Source organism: Antennarius striatus, chromosome 3 (genome assembly GCF_040054535.1).
Source record: "Antennarius striatus isolate MH-2024 chromosome 3, ASM4005453v1, whole genome shotgun sequence".
NCBI classification, from domain to species: Eukaryota; Metazoa; Chordata; class Actinopteri; order Lophiiformes; family Antennariidae; genus Antennarius; species Antennarius striatus.
Window position 1 is genome coordinate 17,207,042 of NC_090778.1, and position 12,038 is coordinate 17,219,079.

General features: G+C 41.0%; 1 protein-coding gene across 1 annotated transcript; it reads left to right on the top strand.

Annotated features, from left to right (window-relative positions):
* The first annotated feature begins 343 nt into the window (after positions 1–343).
* Positions 344–11,078, top strand: LOC137592335 (phospholipid phosphatase 1-like). The gene is made up of 6 exons (XM_068310449.1): positions 344–792; positions 3,818–3,969; positions 6,920–7,200; positions 7,719–7,776; positions 9,530–9,706; positions 9,990–11,078. The coding sequence occupies exons 1-6, from the start codon at positions 735–737 to the stop codon at positions 10,113–10,115; spliced, it is 852 nt and encodes a 283-aa protein (XP_068166550.1). The 5' UTR covers positions 344–734; the 3' UTR covers positions 10,116–11,078.
* Positions 11,079–12,038: the final 960 nt, after the last annotated feature.

A 12,038-nucleotide genomic window follows, 5' to 3' on the forward strand; every position in this document is an offset into this window, starting at 1 on the left:
TATATGGTTTTTCTAGACACTCATAATTTCATTATACAGTTTATATGATGACAAATAAAGCTTTGTCTTCTAACAATATATTGATCCCTGTAGGAATTTAAAGTCATCAAAATCAACTAATTTATCAAATTTATGTTTATTCAATCTATAGATTAGACTGAAATGAGCTTTAAATCGAACAAAGATCTTTAGTTATTACATTGAAAAAAATCAGAGAATCCTGTCAATCGCTGAACATTTATAGTGAAACTTTAGGAGCACGCAGTTTTTCGCCACATTCTCCGGGTGTTATATTTTCCCGGATGCTCCTGAAGGCACCGTTAATCGCTCCGGGTCAGCGGCGCTCTGCTGGCTGTCCCTCATCAGCCGGATCCGCGCAGAGGACAGGCCGGTATTATGAGCGGAAGAAATCCTGCTGTGTTATGATGATCAGAGGACGGTCCAAAGGGTGAGCGGCTCCTCAGGTGTGTGGTGGTGTTAGATTAGATCTAGCTTTAGCCCACTTGTCTCCATCTAGAGAGTAGGAGCTCTATTTAAAACATCACAACACCCCCCTTAGTTTGTAAAACCTCCTCGGACCTTCCCGGTATTTCATGACAGCACAATGATACCGGAGTGTTTTAATTGTGTGCTGGAATACGGAGACGCGTAAACTGCCTTCCGTCTCGCCCAGAGGGGATAGACCATCGGACATTTTTTGTATAAAGACGGACTCCACAGGAAGGGGACGCGACATGTTCGAGGCTACAGCGATCCCGCTCATCGCGCTGGACGCCGCCTGTCTGATCCTCGGTATGTATTTCCCAGCCACCCGGGCTGCTGAAGTCTCATTTCTTCTATCAACATAATGTTTTGCCGTGACGTAAACTGAATGATTTCGGCAGCAGCACCCCGCTGGACAAGTCCTTTAAAACCAGTTATTTAAATACTGTATAAATACAGTTATGTAAATAAATACAGTACAGTACTTGAGGTCTACAACTTGGAAAGGATGGGGGGGAGAAGTGGTCTCCTGTGTGCTTTCTGTTCCTAACAAGGCTGTACTGTATTTTTAGATCAGTGTTTGGGAATTAATTGCAGTGTAGAAAATTATACCAGACCTCTGAATGTGATCGATAATGCGGCAGAAAAAAGAAGTTAAAGGAACATTCAGACAGTTGACACTAATCAGAACAGAGACTGTAGACGCAGAGCACTAGAGGGGTTTTACTTGATAATCTGCCCCGACTCCAGTCTCTTAGTCAGTGTCTTGTGGTTGTCTGTGCTGTTGACTATGCACCAACCCTCTCATTAAGTCTTGGCAATCTTCATTGCTAGTCTTGTGCTTTTTGTTTCCCAAACGGAACAAACAAAGGTGGAAAACCTGTTAACACGCTGTTGAAAGGAAAAAAGGTAAGAAAAAAGAAAGAAGCAAAATGTAATGAGATTATCAAAAACCAATGAGTCTTATACAACAACAATATATCTAAATCCGTTTATTGATACTGTACCTCTAAAAACTAATGCTACACAGAGGTTTATTATAGACAAGAACATTAAGATAATATACAGTAATGTTTAAATAAAATAAGCCGGTATAAGGAATAAAAAACAAATAAAAGATATATAAGAATAAAAATGCAGAAAAAAACCCGACTAAAACAGAACTGTTTAGTAATAAAGTTGAGCATCAAATTTTAAAAAACAATGTAGTTCACAGTAAAATAGAATAAGAATAAAATAGACTTAAGAGCAAAACTTGTAAGAAAGTGATCAAATCTAAATACATCTTCAAAGGGTATTTTAAAAGAAAAGATTGAATTTGCAAGCTGGATACATGAGTACAGTAGATATATTACATCTATATGACTGCATCGCTGCTGTGGCATCATTATGTAAGCTGCATTTCACAGCTTCAGTTGCTACATACGCTGTTTTGAAGTTTAACCTCTGGCCTGCATTAAATATTAGTTAACATTTAATGTAAAATTAAAATGTTTTCTCTGAAATATAAAGTATACTTATACAGTAGCATATAAAGGTGATATTTTACCATTTCATCACTTTGCAACTGAATATATTTCCAAATGAAGTTCTTTCCTTGTAAAGTTCATAGAAATATCCAACCAAATTGTCTTCTGTGGTGAATTAAATATTGCTATTTCTATTGGAAACTCTGAAAACATGTTTTTGGACACATAAACACCAGATACAATAAAAGATGTAAATGTAAGACTTTATTATTTTATCCTTAACAAAGTTGAATTTTTAAAAATGAAATTTTTGTCAATTAACGTAATGAATCCCAAGAAGTCCTGGTTAAAGACATTTAGATATTGTTTACGTCATTGAGTCATGATCCCTTCGTTAATTGATATTTTTTTCTTTCACCACAAATCAATGAAAGATATTTAGTCATATTCTCTACAACATTTGCACACAGTCACACCCACAGAGCATCCCTGAAAAAGAAGAAACTACATGCTGCTGCTGTTATATTTCTTCTAGAGAATCAGAAGAACCTGAAACTGCAGCACGTTGTCATCTTAAATACAGGTAGAGCACATGACTGCAAAGAAAAAGCAAGAATAAATGAACAAATGCATAGAAACTAGGGCTGTCGCTTTAACGTGTTAATTAGATGAATTAATTACGCTTTAAATTAACGCGCTAAAAAAATTAACGCAATTAATCGCGAGTGGCAAGTCAATGCGCAAGTATTTTAATTTTGGCCCATTGAGGGACCCGTAGGCTGCAGTGACGTCACTTCCTACCTGCGCCACTAGTCAAAAGCAGAGTGACTGATAACAGAGATGGACGCGACCAGGAGAGCGAGGCAAGCCCACTCAGACCTTTGGGCGGAACGTTTATTTATTAAAAGAACAAAGACGGGACTATCAACAAAGACACAGTGATTCTGCGCTGCCAATCTGCGCTGTAGACCCTCCGTCAGTCTGCCCCAGGGCAGCTGTGGCTACACACGTAGTTTACCATCACCAAGTATGAATGAGGAGTGAATGAATAATGGATCCGATGTAAAGCATCTTTGAGTGTCCAGAAAAGCACTATATAAATCTAATCCATTATTATTATTATTAATAATAATAATAATAATAATAATAATAGTATTATTATTATTATTATTTGTACCTTTTGTAAAAGAGAATTTTCATATCACCAAAGCAGCTGCAGCGTAACGTATCATGTAAATGCAAAACATGGCACAGAGTAGAACGTTAGCTTACCCAACAGGAAAAGCCTGTTGGCATCTTGCTATTTAGTTGCCTTATTTAGAGGCATGTTATACTATTCATTTTGAATTGCTGTATTCAGTCAGCTTTAGTATTCATTTTGATTGAGAATCTGCTTATGTGCCTATTTGAGACTCAGACTTATTTTATTTCTGAATTTTATTTCATTTATTTAACTGTATTTGAGGCCTCAGCAAAGCTCTTGTGTTGACTCTGACCCTCATGTAACCAAAGTATTTTTGATATGAGGGAATGCCTTTGTCTCCTTACTGACTTCAGTCTTTGTCAGTTCAGACTGAGTTCAGTCGTTCCTCCAAGCTGGAAGTGTTTATCTCAGTTATTCTATAACTTGGTGCTGAGACAAGGTCAACTTTCCTTCTAGCTTCATGAAGTCACCAGCTCCATTTGGAGGGCGACTAAGTCTTATCGTTATTGTTATGTAATAAACTGGAAGCTTGTTCTGTGTCACACGTTTTTGCAACTGCTTGTACACTTTATAGAAATTTTGATATTGATAAGAAAAACCGATGACTGTCAAAGACATTCTTATTCATTATCCACCTTGTCCTTTTTTTTTTTTTCAACAGTTGGACTTCCATTTTTCATCCTGACCCCTCGACACAGCCCTTTCCATCGGGGTTTTTTCTGTAATGATGAGTCAATCAGATACCCTCTCAACGATGACACCATATCCTACCAGCTGCTGGGAGGAGTCATGATCCCCTTTACTCTAATTGTGGTAGGTTAACTCTTAAATATTCTCCCACATCGAAGAAAGAGAGGAGGAAAGTGTGATTGTAGGAAGAGAGAGAAGAGGAACGCTAAGAGTATAGGACTGAGACTGGGGACGTTGAATGTTGGAACTATGACAGGAAAAGGTAGAGAGTTGGTTGACATGATGCAGAGAAGGAAGGTAGACATACGGTGTGTCCAGGAGACCAGGTGGAAAGGTAGCAAGGCTAGAAGTTTAGGAGTAGTGTTCAAGTTGTTCTATCATGGTGTAGATAGGAGGAGAAATGGAGGAGTTATCTTGAATGATGAGTCTGCAGCTAGAAATCGAAGGCGTGATGTTCAACATTGTTAGTGCATATGCTCCACAGGTACGATATGAGCTGGAGGAGAAGGAGAATTTCTGGTTGGACTTTGATGAAGTAATGCAGAGTATACCTAGAAGTGAGAGAGTTGTCATTGGAGCAGACTTCAATGGACATGTTTGTGCAGGAAACAGAGGGGATGAGGAGGTGATGGGCAGGTTTGGTATCCAGGAGAGGAACGCAGAAGGACAGATGGTAGTCGACTTTGCAAAAAGGATGGAAATGGCTGTAGTGAATACTTTCTCCCAGAAGAGGCAGGGACATAGGTTGACCTATAAGAGTGGAGGTAGGAGCACACAGGTAGACTACATCTTGTGTAGACGGTGTAATCTGAAGGAGATCAGTGACTGCAAAGTAGTGGTAGGCGAGAGTGTAGCCAAACAGCATAGGATGGTGGTGTGTAGGATGACTCTGGTGGTGAGGAAGATGAAGAGGGCAAAGGCAGAGCAGAAGACGAAATGGTGGAAGCTGAAAAAGGAAGAGTGTTGCATGACTTTTAGGAGGGAGTTAAGACAGGCTCTGGGTGGTCAGGAGGTGCTTCCAGATGACTGGACAACTACAGCTAATGTGATCAGGGAGACAGGTAGGAGAATACTTGGTGTGTCATCTGGAAGGAAAGTAGATAAGGAGACTTGGTGGTGGAATGAGGAGGTACAGGAGTGTATACAGAGAAAGAGGTTAGTTAAGAAGAAGTGGGACACTGAGAGGACTGAGGAGAGTAGACAGGAGAACAGGGAGATGCAGCGTAAGGTGAAGGTAGAGGTAGCAAAGGCCAAACAAGGGGCTTATGATGACTTGTATGCTAGGTTGGACTGTAAGGAGTGAGAGACTGATCTGTACAGGTTGGCAAGACAGAGAGACAGAGATGCAAAGGACGTACAGCAGGTTAGGGTGATTAAGGATAGGGATGGTTTATTGACAGGTGCCAGTAGTGTGATGGGAAGATGGAAAGAGTACTTTGAAGAGTTGATGAATGTGGAAAATGAGTCAGAACAAAGACTAGAAGAGGTGACTGTTGTGGACCAGAATGTAGCAAAGATTAGTCAGGATGAAGTGAGGAGGGCGTTGAAGAGGATGAAAAGTGGAGAGGCAGTCGGTCCTGATGATATACCTGTGGAGGTATGGAAGTGTCTAGGAGAGGTGGCAGTAGAGTTTCTGACTGAGTTGTTCAACAGGATCTTAGATAGTGAGAAGATGCCTGAGGAATGGAGGAGAAGTGTTCTGGTGCCCATTTTTAAGAACAAGGAGATTTGCAGAGTTGTTGAAACTAGAGGAATAAAGCTGATGAGCCATGCAATGAAGTTATGGGAAAGAGTAGTAGAAGCTAGACTAAGGGCAGAAGTGAGCATTTGTGAGCAGCAGTATGGTTTCATGCCAAAAAAGAGTTCTACAGATGCAGTATTTGCTCTGAGGATGTTGACAGAGAAGTACAGAGAAGGCCAGAGGGAGCTGCATTGTGTTTTTGTAGATCTGGAGAAAGCTTATGATAGGGTGCCCAGAGAGGAACTGTGGTATTATATGAGGAAGTCTGGAGTGGCAGAGAAGTATGTTAGAACGGTGCAGGACATGTATGAGGACTGTAAGACAGTGGTGAGGTGTGCTGTAGGTGTGACAGAGGAGATCAAGGTGGAGGTGGGACTGCATCAGGGATCAGCTCTGAGCCCCTTCTTGTTCGCTATGGTGATGGACAGGCTGACAGACGAGGTTAGACAGGAATCTCCATGGACTATGATGTTTGCAGATGACATTGTGATCTGCAGTGAGAGCAGGGAACAGGTGGAGGAGAAGCTAGAGAGGTGGAGGTTTGTCCTGGAAAGGAGAGGAATGAAGGTTAGCCGCAGTAAGACAGAGTACATGTGTGTGAATGAGAGGAACCCAAGTGGAAGAGTGAGGTTACAGGGAGAAGATCAAGAAGGTGGAGGATTTTAAGTAGTTAGGCTCAACAGTCCAGAGCAATGGAGAGTGTGGAAAAGAGGTGAAGAAGTGTGTACAGGCAGGATGGAACGGGTGGAGGAAAGTGTCAGGTGTGATGTGTGATAGAAGAGTTTCAGCTACAATGAAGGGAAAGGTGTACAAAACTGTGGTGAGACCAGCGATGTTGTTTGGTCTAGAGACAGTGTCACTGAGGAAAAGACAGGAGAAAGAGCTGGAGGTAGCAGAGATGAAGATACTGAGGTTCTCTCTGGTAGTGACCAGGAAGGATAGGATCAGGAATGAGTACATCAACACATGTTAGAAGTTTTGGAGATAAAGTCAGAGGCCAGACTGAGATGGTTTGGACATGTCCAGAGGAGAGATAGTGCATATATTGGTAGAAGGATGCTGAGTTTTGAACTGCCAGGCAGGAGGCCTAGAGGAAGACCAAAGAGGAGGTTTATGGATGTAGTGAAAGAGGACATGAAGGTAGTTGGTGTGAGAGAAGAGGATGCAGAAGACAGGGTTAGATGGAGGCAACTGATTCGCTGTGGCAACCCCTGAAGGGAAAAGCTGAAAGGAAAAGAAGAAGAAGATGTCAGAGTTGAAAGAAACTTCATTGCTTTGTTGGACATCTGGTGTGTGACGGGTTGAAAACTGATTAGTCCCTTTTGTTTACAGCTCATCTGTGGCGAGTGCCTTTCCATTTACTTGTCTCGCAACAAGAACAAATGTTCTGGGACCAAGTATGTGGCATGTGTCTACAAAGCTATTGGTAGCTATTTGTTTGGAGCTGCCGCTAACCAGTCTCTGACAGACATAGCCAAGTCCTCCATCGGCCGTCTGCGGCCCCACTTCCTGGCTGTGTGCAAACCAGCGTGGGATCACATCAACTGCAAAACGGGTGGATATATCGAGAACTTCACCTGCTCTGGAGACAAGTACTTGGTAGACGAGGCCAGGTAATGGTCCTGGACTCTTAAATGTCAAAGTTACTTGTAGTATAGTTGACCTTTAGGTTGGTCTCTGTGTTGAAGAAACTCAACTTGATTCATGGGGTTTAGGGTTTATTAGAAGTTTTACTATTGATATTTACATGCCTTTTAACCCATTTAGATCACATCCCACACCGTCCTTGCATTCTTATATGTAGTTTTCTACTGCATTGTCTCAGACGCCATGTTTGAAGAACCCCGATGACTCCAGTTGTCCCAAGTCGCACAACTGCTTTTGCAAGCTCAGTTGTGCACATCATGATAATAATAAACGGATTTTGATATGTAAAATTATTTGAGTAACCTTTCAGATATTGATGTATTTATTGATAGTGTGTATCAATACAATTCACTTAATGGGATAGAGTCAGATTATTCTAATTATTATTATTTATTCAGTTCCAGTAAGTAATTGTCATAAAAATTCCATGTATTAATCACATATATACAGATTATCAATCAATTTCTTCATTTATGTTTTGCAGACTGTCCTTCTTCTCTGGTCATTCTTCCTTCTCTATGTACTGCATGCTCTTCCTAGTAGTAAGTACATATTTTATCCTTATGATATATTCAAAGACAAAATTGGACTTTTGCATGAGTGCTGGACAAAGTCAAACAGTTGATTTATCCGCTTCATCTGCTCTGATTGCACAGCGGCACAAGATAATGCGTTCAACTTTACTCTGAAAGTTATTTACGTTCGTTTCTGCCATTGGTAAAAGTTAAGGACTCTAGTCAGAAAGGGCATTAGTTGCACAGCTTATGAGAGATATTGGCTCCAATCAGTGATGTGCGGTGAGGTTCATGGCTGGTAAGGCACCGACGTCATCATGATCACATGATCAGTTTTACGAAAATATGAACCTACAGTGTAGCTTATTCACCATTAAATTAGCAACAGTGAGTGGGTTATGTTAAAGTCTCATTGCAGAATCATTTACACATAAAAACTGTAACACACAAATGAGCATATTTGATTACAAAAAACGTAATGTTGTTACCTACCTGTTAATATGTCAGGTTTACTTGTAAATGAAGTCCATGCGCCGCTCCCTCTGAACAAACGCATCAATAACTTGTGTATAGACATTGTCCATATCTTCCTTCAGTTTGTAATATGTAATCCTCCATTTTAATAGGCGAGCGGAGAAAAAAAAAATGCTGCACTTGACTTAAAGCCTAAATTCACTTATTCTTCAGAGTCCCAAGACGAATCCCTGGGGTCACCAGTGCCCCCTATCCATGAGGCCAGGTATTTTTGTGCCTCGCCTTTTCACAGCGGTTTCAGGACTCACCTCAATGAAGACGTTACACAAATGCAGCTGTTGACAAGAAAAAACTGTACATTATATACATTAGGTATACAGGAATTTAGTTTATAGAGCAAACGTGTTTGAACATTTTAATAGCGACATATAGAGAGATAGCATTACGGTGTCACTGTTAGCATACCAGCACAGCTATCTGAGCTATTGTGCAATCCATGTTGAGGCTCGGCTGGCTGGTGCTTCACCGCAGGTCTCTGCTCAGTATTTCAGTGGTAAATGTGAAAATTCAGCGATTTTGAGAAAAATAACCTAAAATTTGTGACGGAAAATAATACATTGCTGGATAAATATTAGCATTTAATTTATTTATTCCATTTTCCTTTTTTTTCTTTCATGATGGCAGGTGAGGCCGTGCCTCCCCTGACCGCACGTCACTGGCTCCAATAATAAATTGAAGTCATTTCAAAATGCATTATGTTTCTTTGAAAATTTGTCTGTATAGTTTTTTTATTAAAGTTTAATTTTATTTGTAAATGATTATCTGGATTTAACCACTAATGAACCAACATTTATCCAAACTGTAATTAGTGAACTATTAGAGGTTTATTTTTGGCATCAGTGCTTGCTGCTGTTTCTGTGTTGCAGCAGGCAGGACCTGTACCTTGTTCCTGATTTTGGTTGTGAGGTCTGCGTTTGTTCCTCTGGCTACATCTACTATACATTCTATCGTGTAATAGTGAGCAATGGTTTGGTGGACTGCCCCTTTAATGGGTTGGTGTGGCGCAACCGTCGTCTTTGTTGTCCCAAAGGGCTTTTTTGGGATGGATTGTAAAAAGGCATCGTGTCCATAGCTCTAGAAATGTACTATTTAAGACAAATATCAGTCAAGCAGGACCGAACATGTTGGTCTGTAAACCTGCCCAACATATGGATGAAGAACCAGCCAGAGAAAATGTGGTTGACTGTATAAAGGAATAAAGGACGTGTGTCTGAGATATACTAACGTGTCCGTTATCTTGCTGCAGCTGTACATCCAAGCTAGGCTGAGTTCACAGTGGGCCCGGCTGCTGCGTCCCACTATCCAGTTCTTCTTGATTGCGACTGCTGTGTATGTGGGTCTGACCCGGGTGTCTGACTACAAACATCACTGGAGTGATGTGCTTACTGGTCTTCTTGTGGGAGGATTAGTGGCCATCCTCACTGTAAGTCTCATTGATCATCATTTGGATAGTGGCAAAGCAAGACCTCATGTTTTTATTCACTGGAACTTGAGAAAGTATGTGAACTTGCTTATAAATCACATTTAGAAAACATGCAATGATTAAAATGTAAATTTATTAATTTTGTTACCCCTCTCATGACATTTAAACTTGTTTACACCACGGAAGCCATGACTTCATATCCATTTTGTAATTCTAAGTGAAATAGAAATATTCCACATGAAGTAAAATTCCACTGAAGAGTTTCTCACTTGTTTTTGTGCAGGTATTCTGTGTGACCAGTTTCTTTAAACAACCAGTGGGCCCAGTGATCTCTCAGGAAGAACAAACCTCACACACCAATTTACCGGAAAGTCCTTCCAATGGAAACCACTACGGCAGCACTGACTGAATGTGAGGCCCCTGCATTAGACCTCTACTGAACTCTAAGTCTTCGACATGAAGTCTGGTTGTTTCCCTGTATTTCATTTTATTTGCACCAAACGGAGCCACTGCTGCAGGTCTTTGATGTGTTTGGTTAAATTAATCACAGGAAGAAAAAAAAACGCATTGCAGACGACTGCGCTAGGGGCGGCACGGTGGCGCAGTGGGTATCGCGGTTGCCTCACAACACGGCGGTTCCGGGTTCAAGTACAGCTCTGCGGAGTTTGCATGTTCTCCCCGTGTCTGCGTGGGTTCTCTCCGGGTTCTCCGGCTTCCTCCCACCTCCAAAAGCATGCGCTTCAGGTTGATTGGCCGGTCCCAAATTGCCCGTAGGAGTGAGTGTGTGTGCATGGTTGTCCGTCTTTGTGTGTGGCTCCGTGGTGCACTGGCGTCGTGCCCGGAGTGTCCCCCGCCTCACGCCCTATGCCAGCTGAGATAGGCTCCAGCTCCCCGTGACCCGCTACGGCTGATATAGCGGCAGATGGATGATGCATGAAGATGGATGACTGCACTACTGAGTTGTAAAAATGCAGAAGTTCAAGCAGCATTCTTGGATTATTCCAACAAAACACACGTTTTCACAGCTTCACCTGATAAAAGAAAGGTTTGGGGGTTGTTTTATTTTCCAGCTTGATCATGTTGAAAAAAAAAAGTGCTTTCTTACGTGTATTGGTGCAGTGGTGCTGTATCATGAATGAATGAAATTCCTTTTTCCCAGAATATAGTGTCTCTGTGTGTGCTGCAAGCAGGCTTGTAGAGGGCCTGGCACCTGTGAATAGGAAAACCTGGACTGTCTTCGAACTTACCATGGAGACGGAACCATGAAATAATATATTCAATGCTGATTTTTGCCTTAGTATTGCGGATACCAACTGTAATGGCCCTTCTCTGGTTTAATTTCATGTATGAAAAATAAAGTACATTGATTTTCCTCCTTTTTTTTCTTACTTTTGTACAAACTTCCTGTCAGGTTCAAGCAACCTAAAACATTTAAAACACAGACACAAAAAGGAGAAGACAACAGTTTATATTTTTTACTCGCGAGGAGAACGGACAAAGATGTGCTCACTACAAATGTCTACCCGCTCTCAAAATGTCTCTGCCGAACTCTCTTCTTTATTCACTTGCGGCGTTCCCTGTTTACATTATTTTTCTAAGGGATGGGGGCAGAGAAAAAACAGTAAAACACCTGTAGCATGATGCCATTAAAGAGTTACTAATTCTTCTTTTTACGACATCCTCGCCTTACAAAAAACAACAACCAGGCACGTTGTTCCTAATTAACAGTTCAGAGGTCACATTCCTGGAGTGATAGTAGAAGGACCTCTACTATCACTCCAGTGATCCCATTGCTGATGTCGTCTCCCTGAAAAAATAACTCAATACAAAGCAAGACACTTACACACAGATATAAACATTTAAATGGTCATGATATGTAGCACAAAGAATAAAAGAATATAAAAGAGTAAATATGACATAACATATACATTATTCTAACATTTCCTTTTTAATACAGAAGCTTCACAAAGCCATCAATGAGGCGTAGCTGAATTTTGTCAGATTGGTCTGTAGAAATATTCTGATGTAGCACAAATAAAACCTTGGACAATGTGAAGTTGCTGATTTTAGGTGAAGACTTGTGTTGCTTCTGTATAAGCACACAAGTCTTCTGTGATTCAGTTCACAGGCTGTCTTGGAAAATGAAGTCCTGGAAAAAAAAACTTTGAAACTTATGTACTTGGGAGCATTGAGTGTGACAGCCCCTGTCTGCAATCATCTAGAATCCACAATCATTTAGATGCACCTCCTTTTAAGTGGCCTGATCAGTGCATTAATGTGCAATCATGATGTAATATTGGGATTTTTAGTCAGGAAGAGAAGAAAGGAAGGG

Coding starts and splice junctions, on each gene's coding strand:
- LOC137592335 (XM_068310449.1), top strand. CDS start 735: ATGTTCGAGGCTACAGCGATCCCGCTCATCGCGCTGGACGCCGCCTGT. Junction 3,970..6,919: donor TCCCCTTTACTCTAATTGTG/GTAGGTTAACTC, acceptor TTTTGTTTACAG/CTCATCTGTGGCGAGTGCCT. Junction 7,201..7,718: donor TACTTGGTAGACGAGGCCAG/GTAATGGTCCTG, acceptor TATGTTTTGCAG/ACTGTCCTTCTTCTCTGGTC.